The sequence below is a fragment of the Phocoena phocoena genome, chromosome 6 (genome assembly GCF_963924675.1).
Source record: "Phocoena phocoena chromosome 6, mPhoPho1.1, whole genome shotgun sequence".
Lineage (NCBI taxonomy): Eukaryota > Metazoa > Chordata > Mammalia > Artiodactyla > Phocoenidae > Phocoena > Phocoena phocoena.
Genome location: NC_089224.1, coordinates 21,094,232 through 21,107,697, shown reverse-complemented (window position 1 = coordinate 21,107,697; position 13,466 = coordinate 21,094,232). Strand labels below are relative to the sequence as shown.

Below are 13,466 nucleotides of genomic sequence, written 5' to 3'. Positions count from 1 at the left end.
CGTCTCACTAAAATAGATTTGTAACACCCACATCAATACTCACCACACTTGTGTGGTTATTTGTGGACACGCACAAGGCAGTGAAAAACTTGAGTCTCCCAAGACATACGTTGCCTGCTGAGGTTGAATGAGGAGACACTCTGCCCTCTTGTCTCAGCTCATATGCAAACAAGGGTCCTTTCTGTGGTCTGTTTAGTGCCAAGTGTGTTGTATATTTCTGTGCATTTCTTATTTAGAAGAGCCCCAAGCACAGTGCTGAAGTGCTGTCTGGTGTTCCTAAGGGCAAGAAGGTTGTGATATGCCTTACAGAGAAACCACATGTTAGATAAGCTTCCTTCAGGTGTGAGTTATGGTGCTGTTGGCCATGAATGCAATGTTAATAAGTCAACAATATATATGAAATAAGTTTCTTTAAACAGGAATACACATGAAACAAGGTTATATATTGATCTGTTGACAAAAATGTCATGGACCACAGGCTCGCAAGAACCTAACCCAGTCCTTCTCCAGGAGCAGTGTTTCAGCATTTGAACATTCATTGTTCACAGTGCCTTTGTAGAGCCTAACTACCACTGCCAAAAATGAGAGCTGACTGTGCTTTGTTTTATGCATTAGATGAAAAGAGAACAGAGGCAAGGGTAGCAATATTGACATAGTGGAGAGAGGAGGAAGAAGGGAAGGAAAGGATGCTGTGTAGGTGTGTGAGTTACATTTGTCAGAGATAGAAAATTAATCTGGACTCTGGGATCTGATCCTGGTTCCCAAGCCTTGCAGGGCTTGGAGTCAGTGCCTCTGACAATCTTCAGCGGGTAGAAGTAGGGAATGAAGGAAGGCAGACTGAGATGGCAGCTCCTAGGGACACGCCGGGCACAGGTACTTCATTTCCCTCCCTCCTGACCTTAGGGGTTTATCTCCTCCTCTTCTTCCCTCCCTAGTACCAGAAAGTTTTATTCGAACTCTGCCAGAACCCAGCCTCTAATTACTTCCCTCACTCACTCCCCAGATTTGGGGGCCTTGTTTGTCAACAAATCATTCAAATATTTATGAAGCCCCTTTCTCTCATGTGACCCTATTCTACATGCTGCATTAGTTGTCCATTGCTACATAACAGATTACCCTAAACTTAGTGGCTTGAAGCAGCAATAATCATTTAGCATCCCTTACAGTGTCTGTGGGTCAGGAATTTGAGATGGGTTGGCCTGGATCAGGGTCTCCTATGAGGCTGCAGTCACATGTGCTGCATAGTCTGAAGGCTCATTGGGCCTAGAGGACCCTCTTCTGAGGTGACTCCCTCCTATGGGTGGCAAGTCCATGCTGGCTGTTATCTGCAGGCCTCAGTTCCCCAAAGAGCTGCTTGAGCATCCTCACGACTTGGCATCTGGCCTCTCCGAGGGTGAGAGACCCAGAGACCAGGGGTAAACTGTAAAGGCCTTTACAGACTAGGCTCAGGCATCCCACACTCTCACTGTGCAGGCAGCCCTCAGTCAGTGTGGGAGGGACCACACGAAGGCCTGGAACCAAGAGATGAGGATTGATGGCGTCATCTAGGAGGCTGCCTGCCATGTATACGTTCTATAATTCCCTACCGAGCTTTGCAGGGTGGAGGCCCATTCTTAGGGTAGCCTCTGTTCTAGGCAGTAGGGAACAGTACAGTAAACATACTGATCCTTACGGAGTATCTGTTCTAACGGCTTTCAGGATGCAGACAAGGAAAAAATAGGTTATAAAGCTGAGGTGGGTGGGCATGCAGAGCCCAGCCCCGCTTCATCACGTTGACTTCACTCTGGTTGTCCTCTGCTGGGGATGAAATTTCCTTCCACCTGAGTTGTGGGTTCCAGACAGCTTTTTCAGCTACTAGCCTAGATGTGAGCAGCTGTACCTAATCTTCCACTCAGGCTGCCCCCAGAAATGTGACTTTTTTAAAAAAATTAGCTCAAATCTTATCTGAAACATTTTGTTTATGATGGCAAGCCTGGGCTATTCCTCTTAATCTATGAAACTGCTGTCTGATAAGCTAGAACTTAGTGATATTTTCCAAACTAAATGCATTTTAAAGGGCAAAGGTCATGCAGGCAGCCTTGGTTCTGGGACTGGGGAAATGCACTGTGAAAGTCTAGTTGGCAGGGGAGATTATAACATGTCAGGAAGTGCAAAAGGATGCTTAGGTCAAACGAGGAAGATGTGAGAGTGCTAGTTGGATTCAAGGGGCTCATCGTAGGTCACAGGAATTCGTTTCTGCAGGCTCTGGGAGGGCTGCTGGTGGGGCTCCTGGAGGTGGGGTGGGGCGGTGGGCAGCCAGAATCAAAGCCCAGGGATGATATAGGCTCTATTCTAAATATAACTCCTCAGAGTGCATTGAATGGAGGATGAAGCCTTACCTGACTAGGCAGGATTTTAAAGTAAGAAAACATTGTCTGTGGTTCCATTCAAGCCTCCATCTTGCCTTTGTGAAGGTGTCTACTGGGGTTGCGTGCACACACACACACACACACACACACACACTCTCCTTTCAAGTGTGGGCTGCCCATACCTCCCCTTCACCATTCCACCATGAACCACTCCTTCTCTCTTTTATTCAGAATTCCCACTTGTGAGGTACCAGTTGTCATGGGCACCCCTCCACACTCTCCCTCATGACTGCGGTGAGTTACGGCGACTTTGGTGCCACCGTCATCGCTCTCACAGGTGCAAAACTGTGATGCTAATGTGCCCGGGTCACACAAGCTGGGATGGGACACCAGCCTGTCTGGCTCCCAGACTCTGCTCTGCACCCCTAGCTCTCCTCCAGGGTCAGCACACATTTACTTCCACGGGGCTCTGATCCTTTCCACCCCTCCCTGTCCTGTGCTCAGAGTGATCATGGTAATAAATTAGATAGAGGGATATTCATTTATCTAATTTATTGGTGCAGGTGCTCGAGCAGTGGAAGGAACACATCAGATTTGTGGACAGGCCAAACCACTAACACAGTGGCTTCCAGTCAAGGGACATTTGGGGACACTGGCCCCAGGAAACATTTGGCAATGTCTGGAAATGGTTGCCATGATTGGGGAATGGGAAGAAGCTGCTGGCATTAGTAGCCGGAGGCCAGGATTGCTGCTACCCCAGCCTATAGTGGGCAAGACAGCCCCCAGAGCAGAGAATGATCCAACCCAGATGTCAAGAGTGCCGAGGTTGAGAAGCCCGGTGCTGATTTAATGAAAGGTGACAGATGGAAATGGGTGAGACCAACAAAATGAGTGTGAGAGGGGGCAAATGCAGCGGTCTTAGTGTGTAAATCAAGGGTGGGGGACGTGCTTTGACCACATGTGAAAAGGGCATCTTTTCATTTGCCAGAAACCCAGTGTGGATACTGGGAGCTGAAGCCACCCATGGCTGCATTTGTGGGCTACCGACAGCAGCCCAAGAGGGGCCTGTGCACTTGTGTGTTTAGATCTCGGCGGTGGTGGCATTGAAGCCAACTATACCTTTAAGAGGGTCTTGGGCAAATTGGAATTGTGTGGGTCTCGAAGGAGGTTGGACGCATGTTCTCCGAGGTTGTCTGACTCTGCAACCATGCTCTCCACCTGGGCGAAGCAGCAGCTGCACAGTGAGAGTTTATATTAGTAAAGCAATGGCATTATTCACTGTAGAAACTCTAAAAAGGAGAGATCAGCAGGTTTCCATTTAATAGGTATTTTGTGAGCCCCTGGGAAGCCCCTAAGTGTTGGGGATGCAGGTCGATACTTCCAGACCTTGGACCTTACCTTGTACGAGGGCAGGCTTGTGGTGAATGTGATGCAGGAAATAAACCTTTTCAGGAGATAAAGATGAACCGGGTCATGAAGCCACCTTAGACTCGGCCATCAGCATGCACCCCTCTGAGGAGATGACATGAGTTGAGACCACAGGCCTGAGAAGGAGGAAACCAGCAATGGGGGAAAGTACAGCGTCTGAGACGGGAAGGAGGGTGGTGTGGCTGGACGTGGTAAGCACGGGTGAGATGGGAAAGTGGGCAAGGTGAGGAGGGGGCTCGGGCCAAACCAAGTAGGGCTTGAAGGCCGGAGGAGGAGGGTTTGGGATGTGTCTGGGAGAGGGAGATGGCTTGCTAGCATTACTCTGCCTGCTGTGTGGGGAATGGTCCACGAGGAGGGCTGGGTGGAAGGGAGAACTAACGGGTAAGACTTCCATCCACGTGAGTGAGAGATGATGGACCTTCTACCCAGGGAATGTCAGGGGAAAAAGAGAGAAGACATGGCTTTGGGATATGTTTTAGAGGAAAACTGATAAGAGATCCCTGGAGACCAGCTGGTCCAACCTCCTTTGAGATTCCCCAGCCCATGATGGAGCCCATTGGTCTCTGAATAGAGCTCACTGCTTCTCAAAGGGACATGTTCCAGGGTGGCCTGGACACATCTGAAAGAAAACATGTTCTTTTCTAAGCTAGTGGATTAGACATGCATGATGAGTGAAAAGGAGGGATCCTGAAAGTCTCTAGGGTCTCGTCCTGAGCAACTGGTTAGAGTTGGTGTCATTTCCTCAATTAGAAGGGGCTCAGGGAGGACCAAGCGTGAGCAATTGAAAGTCCCATTTTAGGCATCTGAAGGTTGAGTTGCCCTTTAGATGTTCAGGTTTAAACGTCAGGTAAGCAGCGTTTAGGTCAGGAGCTCAGCCTGGAGAGATGGATGTGGGATCCACGGGCATGTCGTTGGCAGTAGGGCCATGTGCTGGGAGAAGATGCAGCTGAAGACCCAACACTGGGTTACAGATTAAGTGAAGGAAGGAGCTGTGGACTGGGGAGGGGTCGGCCAAGAAGAGGGACTGACCCACTGAAGTGGGAGTGCTGGGTGGCATCCAGCACTGCTGGGAGGTCAAGCAAGATAGAGCCAGAGGAGTGACCTTGAGTCTGGCCATTTAGAGGTTGGTGGCATTGGCAAGAGCAGATTCATGGAGTGTGGAGTAAAGGCCAGGCAGAGGACAGTAGGCAGAAGAGGATGGGGCAGTGCAGAGGCTTTGACAGAAAATACAAAAGAGGCCAGTAAAACCAGCCAGGGTTCTTCCTCCATACCCACTGTCCTCTCAGATTTTATGTCTCTTTTCTCACTCTCTAGGTGTATATTACATACTTGGGTACATATAACCTTTTAAAAACAAAACTAGATTGCTCTGGACACATTATTTTGAAAGCTGCTTTCACTTAATCATACTGTTATCAAGTCCAAGATCGACGTACGACAGGCCAATACATTGAGAGATGAGGTATTGGGGCGAGGAATAGCAACTTTATTCAGACTGAGAAGATGATGGACTACTGTCCCAAAGAACAGGGTTTGGATGCTAGTTTCTTTGCTAGAGCAAAGAGGGGGAGGTGAGGAGGTAAAGTAAAAAAGGTGACACTAAGTTGTTGCAAATATTTCCTGGTTCTGGCCAGACTCTGCAGGCAATGTGTTAATTTCTTCTTTTCCTGTGGCCATTCACAGGTGGGCCTTGTCAGGATATTTCCTGTGAGCTAAACGAAGGTATTTTAGCTTAACACTCAGGCATGGGAGGCAGGGTTTCCAGAGATGGGCCATTATGTGTTCTCTAAGCTATGGGCAACATCTCTTTAGTGATTAACTTGTAGCAAAAGCAATAGAATACAAAGGTTAAAGTAAGAGAAACACATCCAATATAGAGTCAGATTTGTTCTTCCCTATTACAATACCTATTAATCAACAAATATTTTTGACCACCTGCTGTGTGCCGAGACAGGGCAGTGAACAAAGGCATCCTCTTCTCACCTCTCAGAGCTGGCGCTCTGGTGTGGGGACCGAGACAAGAATCCAATTCAACAGCAAGTTACACTGTGTTAAAGGGTTGTTACCCACGGAGGTGTGCTCTGGAGAAAAACTAAGCCAGGAAGGGGGATAGGCTGCCCAGGCATCACAAAACATTATTTCATGTTATAAAACATTTTTCTAGTGTGAAATCCACCTTGAACCTGTGTCATAAAAAGGCCCCAAAAGGCAAATGATACTGTAGTGTTATTATTTTTTTTAATTGAAGTATAGTCGATTTACAGTGTTGTACTAGTTTCAGGTATACAGCAAAGTGATTCAGTTATACATATATATTCTTTTTCATATTCTTTTCCATTATGGTTTATTATAGGACAACAAATATAGTCCCCTGTGCTACACAATAGACCCTTGTTGTTAATCCATTCTATATGTAATAGCTTACATCTGCTAGTCCCAAACTCCCAATCCAACCCTCCCCAATGCTGTAGTGTTTTGAGGCACTCACCTGGCAATAGCATGAAACCTCACTTTACTCAAGAGCTACCTGTGCACCAGCCGAGGTGCTGGGGGTGTTTGGGGAGGAGATGGGGGGCCTGGTCCACGGGGATCAACGGCTTCTTTTGTTTCTCAGTTTTGAGCTTTGGAATAAAGATGATTTATCACAATAAAGTGATTTCACACATGGCGAAAAATAACTGGGACTGTTGAAATAGACAAAAAAAATAGGTAGCAAGTTCTAGGCACTGTTGAGGAGAGTATTATCCCTGTGTGTGTTAAACAGAGTTTGAGCTACAGACTTTCCCTGGGGTCCAAAGAAAAGGAAGATTTAAGCAGTGCCTGTGAGCAAGTGTGGACGGAGAGGGGCCCAAGTCAACGGGCTTGTGGAGGGGAGTACACAGCACAGCGGGGAAGCTGCTGTCTGTACTTATTTACCATAGTGAGCGAGAGCTACTGTCTGAGGAACAGGGCTGAGAGCAGCAGTGCGGTCACGCAGCTTCTGTGGACAGCAGCTGCAATGAAGGTGACCGTCTCCCATCACCGTGGCCTGTGTTGTGGAGAAGGCCCCGGGTGGGCAGTGGTGGGAGCCGGTCCTGAGAAGGCATCGCAGATGTTGTTCATCTCCCAAACTTAATAGCCCAAGAATGTGCCCTAAGCTGTCCTTGCAGTAAACCATCTCTACTGTCAAAACCACCACCAACGGCAACGGCCCAGTGCATTTGCTCAGGCCCTCCAGCCCAGGAAATCACACCATTTTAAGAGGGCTGCTTGGCCAGGCACTGCTGACACTGAGGGCAGCCAGGCTTTTCCCCTCCCAGGGAAGCCAGAGAGGTACCACCTGCTTAGGGGTGAGTCTGACATGCACCATCAGAGCCATTCAGGAGCATCCCGCATGGGCCTGGAAGATGGGCCTGGCAGGCTGCCTTTCCGCCTGTCTTCTATCTTGTCATGTTGGTTCGCTTCAATGTGGGATTCACAGCAGAGGGCCAGCACCGATGTAAATCTTAGTGGCAAACTGATGAATTTTAAAAATGATAGTTGTTAAGGTTTATGTAAATTAAAAAATATTTGTAAACACTTACAATATTGTTTTTGAAGACTTACTGTTGAGGCCAATGGTGGGTGGCAGCTCTGTGAGAAGTCCCAAGCACTAGGGACAGCTGAGATCGAGGGCGCATCTGGAGCAGGTGTGCAAGATGGTGTGTCCCTCAAGCAGAGGGAGTGTGTGAGCAAGGAGCTAGGAGGGGACAGCCGTGGCCTGTGGACCGAGCCTGCTAGGAATGAGGCTGATAGGCAGAGAGGGATGGGGCAAGCTGCAGGGAACTGTGGGCCTACGGGGCAGATGAAGCAGAATAGGAGGGGAGGGGATGGCAGGGCAGCAGGACATCAGTGCTTACAGCAGTGCAGCTGGGAAGCTGCATTAGAAAGGGCAGTGGTAAGAGATACAGAGGGAATGGAACACACACCACAGCCATTTGGGAAACCAGCCTGAGAGAAAGCAAGGACTCTTGAAGGACTCTGTGTTCCTGGCTGGGGGAGGGCCTGGGCTGAGGAAGGCAGGTGGGTAGTACATGGAGATCTCAGCCTCAGATATGGTCAGGGGCCCAGCATCAGCGTCACCCAGATTGTTGGCGCTGCAGCTCGGCTGGCCCCTGCGCTTAACAGAGTTCAGGTGATGTGTAGGCACGTGGAGGTTGGAAAAGTGCTGAGCTGCAGGGGACAGGAGTTGGAAGTGCAGGTGGGCTCACTGTGCATGACAGATAGGTGAGGCCCTGGAAGACCCACTGCAGGAACAGAGCAGAGCATGAGAAAGGAATCCAGAGCCCTCACTCTTTGGGGGATGGGGGAGCAGGGGCTGAAACTGTAACACAAATGGCATAGAGGGATTAGCCTGAGAAGAAGAAAGAAGCAGAAGGGAACTACTGCTCCCCAAAGAAACATCTACTCACTGTCTTTCCAGGGATGTCTTTTGGTTAATAGCAGATGTCTTTGCTTTAAGAGCAAATATGGATGGTACTTATAAGAGAAAACAAAACCTTGCCGGAAGATGAATGTTTAGAAACTTTGACAAAGAAAAATTAGTGATTGATAGTCAAATATTAAGAGAAGCAAATGAGAAAATTATTTGTACAATCTAATTATAATAAAACCCATGTCTTTTGGGGGGCTCACTCAGGAATACTGATTTGGCAGTATTGCCTGGAGAAAATTCTGTTACCTCTACCAGGCAGGCACTATGTTCTACTGTCTTTTGTAAGGTAAGTCCTGTTGAGAAGAGGCTGTTTCACATAATCATGTGTGTGTGTATCTGTGTCTCTGTATGTGTGTGGTGTGTGTGTCTGTGTGTGTTTCTTTGGGTGTCTGTGTGTATGTCTGTGTGTGTAACATGAAGGGGTATGTGCTTTGCTCCCTAGATGCACAGATGCAGTCATCTAGATACTTTTCCATTGATGAAAATCCCCTTTTGGTTAAAATATACACTTTTTTGGACTGGCATTATAGATCCTTCTCATCTACAACCACAAATGATCAAACAGTCTTCCTGTCAAATTGCATTCACTGCCTTCACACTTCCCCTCTGAAGTGTGTTTCTGTTTAGTGCGAGAAGTATCTGTTTTTGGTGACAGATGTCCTCATCAAATGTGGAACCTGCACTATTTATTCGATACTGTTCCGGCGGATGGTACAAGGCGGGTGCCAGGAAGTGGTCCGGAGGAGGGTGGGAAGGGGACAGTGTGTCTCTGAGGCCTGGGGCTCTGGGAAGATGGCACTTTCATGCCTCAGGGCAGCCACTTGCCCGTCCAACCTCCTGGCCAGAGGTTTGACATATATAAATGTGGCCAGTGCTCAGCTTTCTGGTGTCCAGCTATAGCGTGTGACACAGTAGACCCTCAATGTTCACGTAGAAGGAGTCCAGTGACATCTTCACTGCACATAACTCTGACCAGCATGAGTGTTCTTGACAACTGCATCTCCAGAGAACAAGGGGCTCGTCTGGGTTCTGCCCCTGTGCCCCACTGACTGTCAGAGAGCTCCTAAGCCCTGTTTTGGAAGGGGACTTCTCTTTTTAGTTTGTCTCTTAGAATTCTCTGTCCCCCACCCCGACCCACACATGCACACAAAAGATTAATTTGACTGCATTGGTCCAATGCTCTGTTTCTTGGTTCAATACTGAGAGGGTGTGTTTGGAAATGTAATGGTTATGTGGGCAGAAAGGACGAGGGCACAGTTAGTTCAGGCTCTAGACCCGAGTCTCAGAGGGAAGAGCTTCCGCCTGGCGGGAGGACTTGTCTCCTTATCTGGAGGGTCGGTGCTCTAACAGTGTCATGCCGCTCAGGTCCTGACCACTGCCCCGTCTTTGTTTTGCCAGGTGGACACTTGAGGGGAAGGCGCAGGGATGGGCGACAGCGCTAACCACCTGCCCTTCTTCTTCGGCAACATCACCCGGGAGGAGGCAGAAGACTACCTGGCCCAGGGGGGCATGAGCGACGGGCTCTACCTGCTGCGCCAGAGCCGCAACTACCTGGGCGGCTTCGCCCTCTCGGTGGCGCACGACCGGAAAGCGCATCACTACACCATTGAGCGGGAGCTAAACGGGACCTACGCCATCTCGGGCGGCAGGGCCCACAGCAGCCCCGCCGAGCTTTGCCACTACCACTCCCAGGAGCTGGATGGCCTCATCTGCCTCCTCAAGAAGCCCTTCAACCGGCCGCCCGGGGTGCAGCCCAAAACCGGCCCCTTTGAGGACCTGAAGGAGAACCTCATCCGGGAGTATGTGAAACAGACATGGAACCTACAGGTGGGCGGCAGCCGGTCCCCTGGCGGCGTCGGTGCACGGTCTCGTGTGCTCGCGGGCCCTGGAATTCCACACAGGCACCCAGTTGCGTGAGAGCCATGCAGTGGTGCCTCAGATAAGCAACCTATTCCTTAGTCATCAGTGTGGGCCCCCAAATGCCTCACTCCAAGAAGACAGCCTTTCCTCTTTTGCGGTCACACTTGAGAGGGTGGGCCCCTACAGTGCCAGCCATGTGGGTTTCTCCATCACAGGAAACCACTGTTACCCAATTCGTGCTGGGCCCTTTCAGAGAGGCATCACAGGCATATACTGGTTTTTATTTACCCAAGAGGGTCATACTGAACACACTGATTGGCACTTGATTTCACACCTTCATAATATCTCTTGCAGAACTTTCCATGTCGATAGACACACAGCTGCATCAGCCTGTTACTGGCTGCCTGATGGTCCCTCCTGTGCGCCATAATTTATTTTACTAGTACCTATTGATGGACACCTTCGTTGTTTATAAATAATCCTGCTAGTAACATTCTCCTAACGCTTTATGCAGCATCAGCAGAATAGCCCTGAACAGGTTGGATTTGCCACAGTGAAGGATTCGGACATGTTGACAGGTTGTCATCCAGAAAGGTCCCAGAGGTTGTGACAACTTACATTCCTGCCACACTCTCAACAGCACTTGATATCAGGAGCCACCAGGCTGCCTGATGGTCTCCTGCTCAGACCCACGTGTTCAACCATTTCCTTGTGTTTCCTGGATGTATGTTTTCTATATATCCATGTGGATGTATGACACTACAGGCTTTCTGAGGATTCTATACACCGACTTCTTTACTCCTTTAATATGTTCTGCACTGAATTCAGTCTTGCAAACAGATACTATGTATTCAGTATTTTTCATCAGTATTCATTACATAAGTCTTAGACCATCTTTTTACTCTTTTTTAAAATCAGATAAATCAGATTTATTGAGGTGTAATTTACACACTGTGAAATTCATCCTTTTTAGGTATATGGTTCTATGATTTTTATTTTTATTTATTTTTTTTTGCAGTACGCGGGCCTCTCACTGTTGTGGCCTCTCCCGTTGCGGAGCACAGGCTCCGGACGCGCAGGCTCAGCGGCCATGGCTCACGGGCCCAGCCGCTCCGCGGCATGTGGGATCTTCCCGGACCAGGGCACGAACCCGTGTCCCCTGTATCGGCAGGCAGACTCTCAAGCACTGCGCCACCAGGGAAGCCCCGGTTCTATGATTTTTTGACAAGCACATGGCATCATGTAGCCCCCCACCCCAGTCAAGACATGCAACAGTTCCATCACCCATCAAGCATCCTCATGTTCACCCCCAACCCCAGCCCCTGGCAACTCCTCATCTGATTTCTGTCCCTATAGTTTTGCCTTGTCCAGAATGCATATAAATGGACTCACACAGCTTGTAGCCTTTTCAGACCAGCTTCTTACACTCCGCATAATGCATTCGTGAGTCAGCTGTGTGTCAGGGGTCCGTTCTTTATTATGGCCGAGTAGTATTCCACACCCTTTTGCTTTTGCCCTCTGCTCACTTTGAATCGGATGCCTCTCTGGTATGTAACTATTACTGCTTTTGTTTTTCATTCCATCTGTGAAGCATGACAAAATTTTCAAATACACCTTCCCTTCTGCCTTCCCTCCCCCCTTCCATCTCCTCGTGTGGGTTGGTTTTGTTTTTATTTTCACTTCTGATTCTTTTTATAACTTGGAATAATCAGCTCAGGTTGTTTATTTACTACTGTGAAAGATATCTATTTCTCTCCCACTAAGAACAGTTGAAGAAGCGAATTCACCCAGCTGTCAGCCTTTTTCTCATTTTTGTTTTCCATGTTCTCAAGGTTTATCTCCTCTTTCTGTGATCACATCTCTTGCAGTTACAGGCAGCAACATGTGTAAGTGCTCAGAGTGAAGCCTTGTAGAGGCAGACAGGAAAAAGCACGTCTTACATCTTCCTGATTGTTATTATGTGATCAGGGTCTAACACAGAACAGTCAGTTCTAGGAGGTGACTGATTGGAAGAGGGCAGGAAGACCATTCTCTAGACCCCATGGATTATACCAGATGGTTTCCGAAGCCCAATGTGGCTTTTAAAGGGCCCACCTCTGTATCCTAAAATCTATTTTGTTAGTTATATACTTGAAGGCACTTAAATAATATATAAGATCTATTGGCTTTATTTATTGAATGAACATACAAACACATAAATAAATGTGATTACATTTTACCATGTCAGGACTTAGGATAGATTGGAAATGCTTTCTGCGTCTTTCTCGTCACTTTCGCTTGGTATGGCTTCACTCTCTTCTCCTCGTGGCAGGGTCAAGCTCTCGAGCAGGCCATTATCAGCCAGAAACCTCAGCTGGAGAAGCTGATCGCCACCACAGCCCATGAAAAAATGCCCTGGTTCCACGGAAAAATCTCTCGGGATGAATCTGAGCAGATTGTCCTGATAGGATCAAAGACAAATGGAAAGTTTTTGTAAGTATTGTGTCTTTTCCCTTCACCCAGTAGCTCCAGGCCTGCTTGGACAGTTACGGGTAGCTCAGCCTCCACGTTCCTGGAGTCCTGGTGACCCTGGGGAAGGGATCATGTGCTGTCATCAAAACACGTGTGTTGGTTGGCTGCACAGACATCTCAAATTGAAGCCATCTCATGGAATTCAGCATTTGTTTTGCCCAGTATGGCCCCAAAGTGAACACTTTTCTTGGGCACTGAGGGACATCATTGAAGAATATCTATTCAGCCACGTATTCTGCTTTTAATGACAAACATGGGATGCATAACACTATCTGTGGCTATCCATCCAAGCTAAAGATACTGCAGTGTGTTTGCTCACATTTGCCCCAAGATCTCAGACTTTTCTTCTCTTTGGGGAGAAGTACCAATAGGATGGATAATAAAGAAAATTTGCTGGGAGTCGCTCATATGAAAGGTTAGTGCAGGAACTTGATCACAAGCAGGTGTGCAGACTCTGGCCTCATAATCTCAGAAATGAGGTGTGTGTCTCAAGGCCTGCTCACTCTTATCCTCAGTGCTCAGTGCACCTCCATCCTGGAGGTGCTGGAGATGCAGGCTGCCTCGGGGCAGGGTCGGTGGTCCAGAGAGGGCAAGGAGCTGTCTTGGACAGGTGTCTACCTCATTCCCCTGAGGTGCTGTGGCTGGTGGGATGCCGGGGGGCTGCCAGCCAAGGCATACTCACCTGTGTTTGTCACTGCCCAGTGACCCCCGCCCCGGACACGCTGACTGGGTGCCCCAATCTGGCCTCAGACACTTACACACCAGTGTAGCCCCATGACCAAGGATGTGGAGTCACACCCAGCTGGCACTGTAAACTTTTCCTAGAATTGAAGTGTTTTCTCTGAGTATCCATCTATGTAAAGAAT

At 48.5% G+C, this 13,466-nt stretch overlaps 1 protein-coding gene across 3 annotated transcripts in view; it reads left to right on the top strand.

The window, feature by feature from the left end:
- The first annotated feature begins 9,654 nt into the window (after positions 1-9,654).
- Positions 9,655-13,466, top strand: part of SYK (spleen associated tyrosine kinase) — a 52,904-nt gene continuing 49,092 nt past the window's right edge. For all 3 annotated transcript variants that reach the window (XM_065878603.1, XM_065878601.1, XM_065878604.1), the window contains exons 1-2: positions 9,655-10,056; positions 12,401-12,561. In XM_065878603.1, the coding sequence (XP_065734675.1) occupies positions 9,655-10,056; positions 12,401-12,561 (563 nt within the window). The remainder of the gene's footprint in view (positions 10,057-12,400; positions 12,562-13,466) is intronic.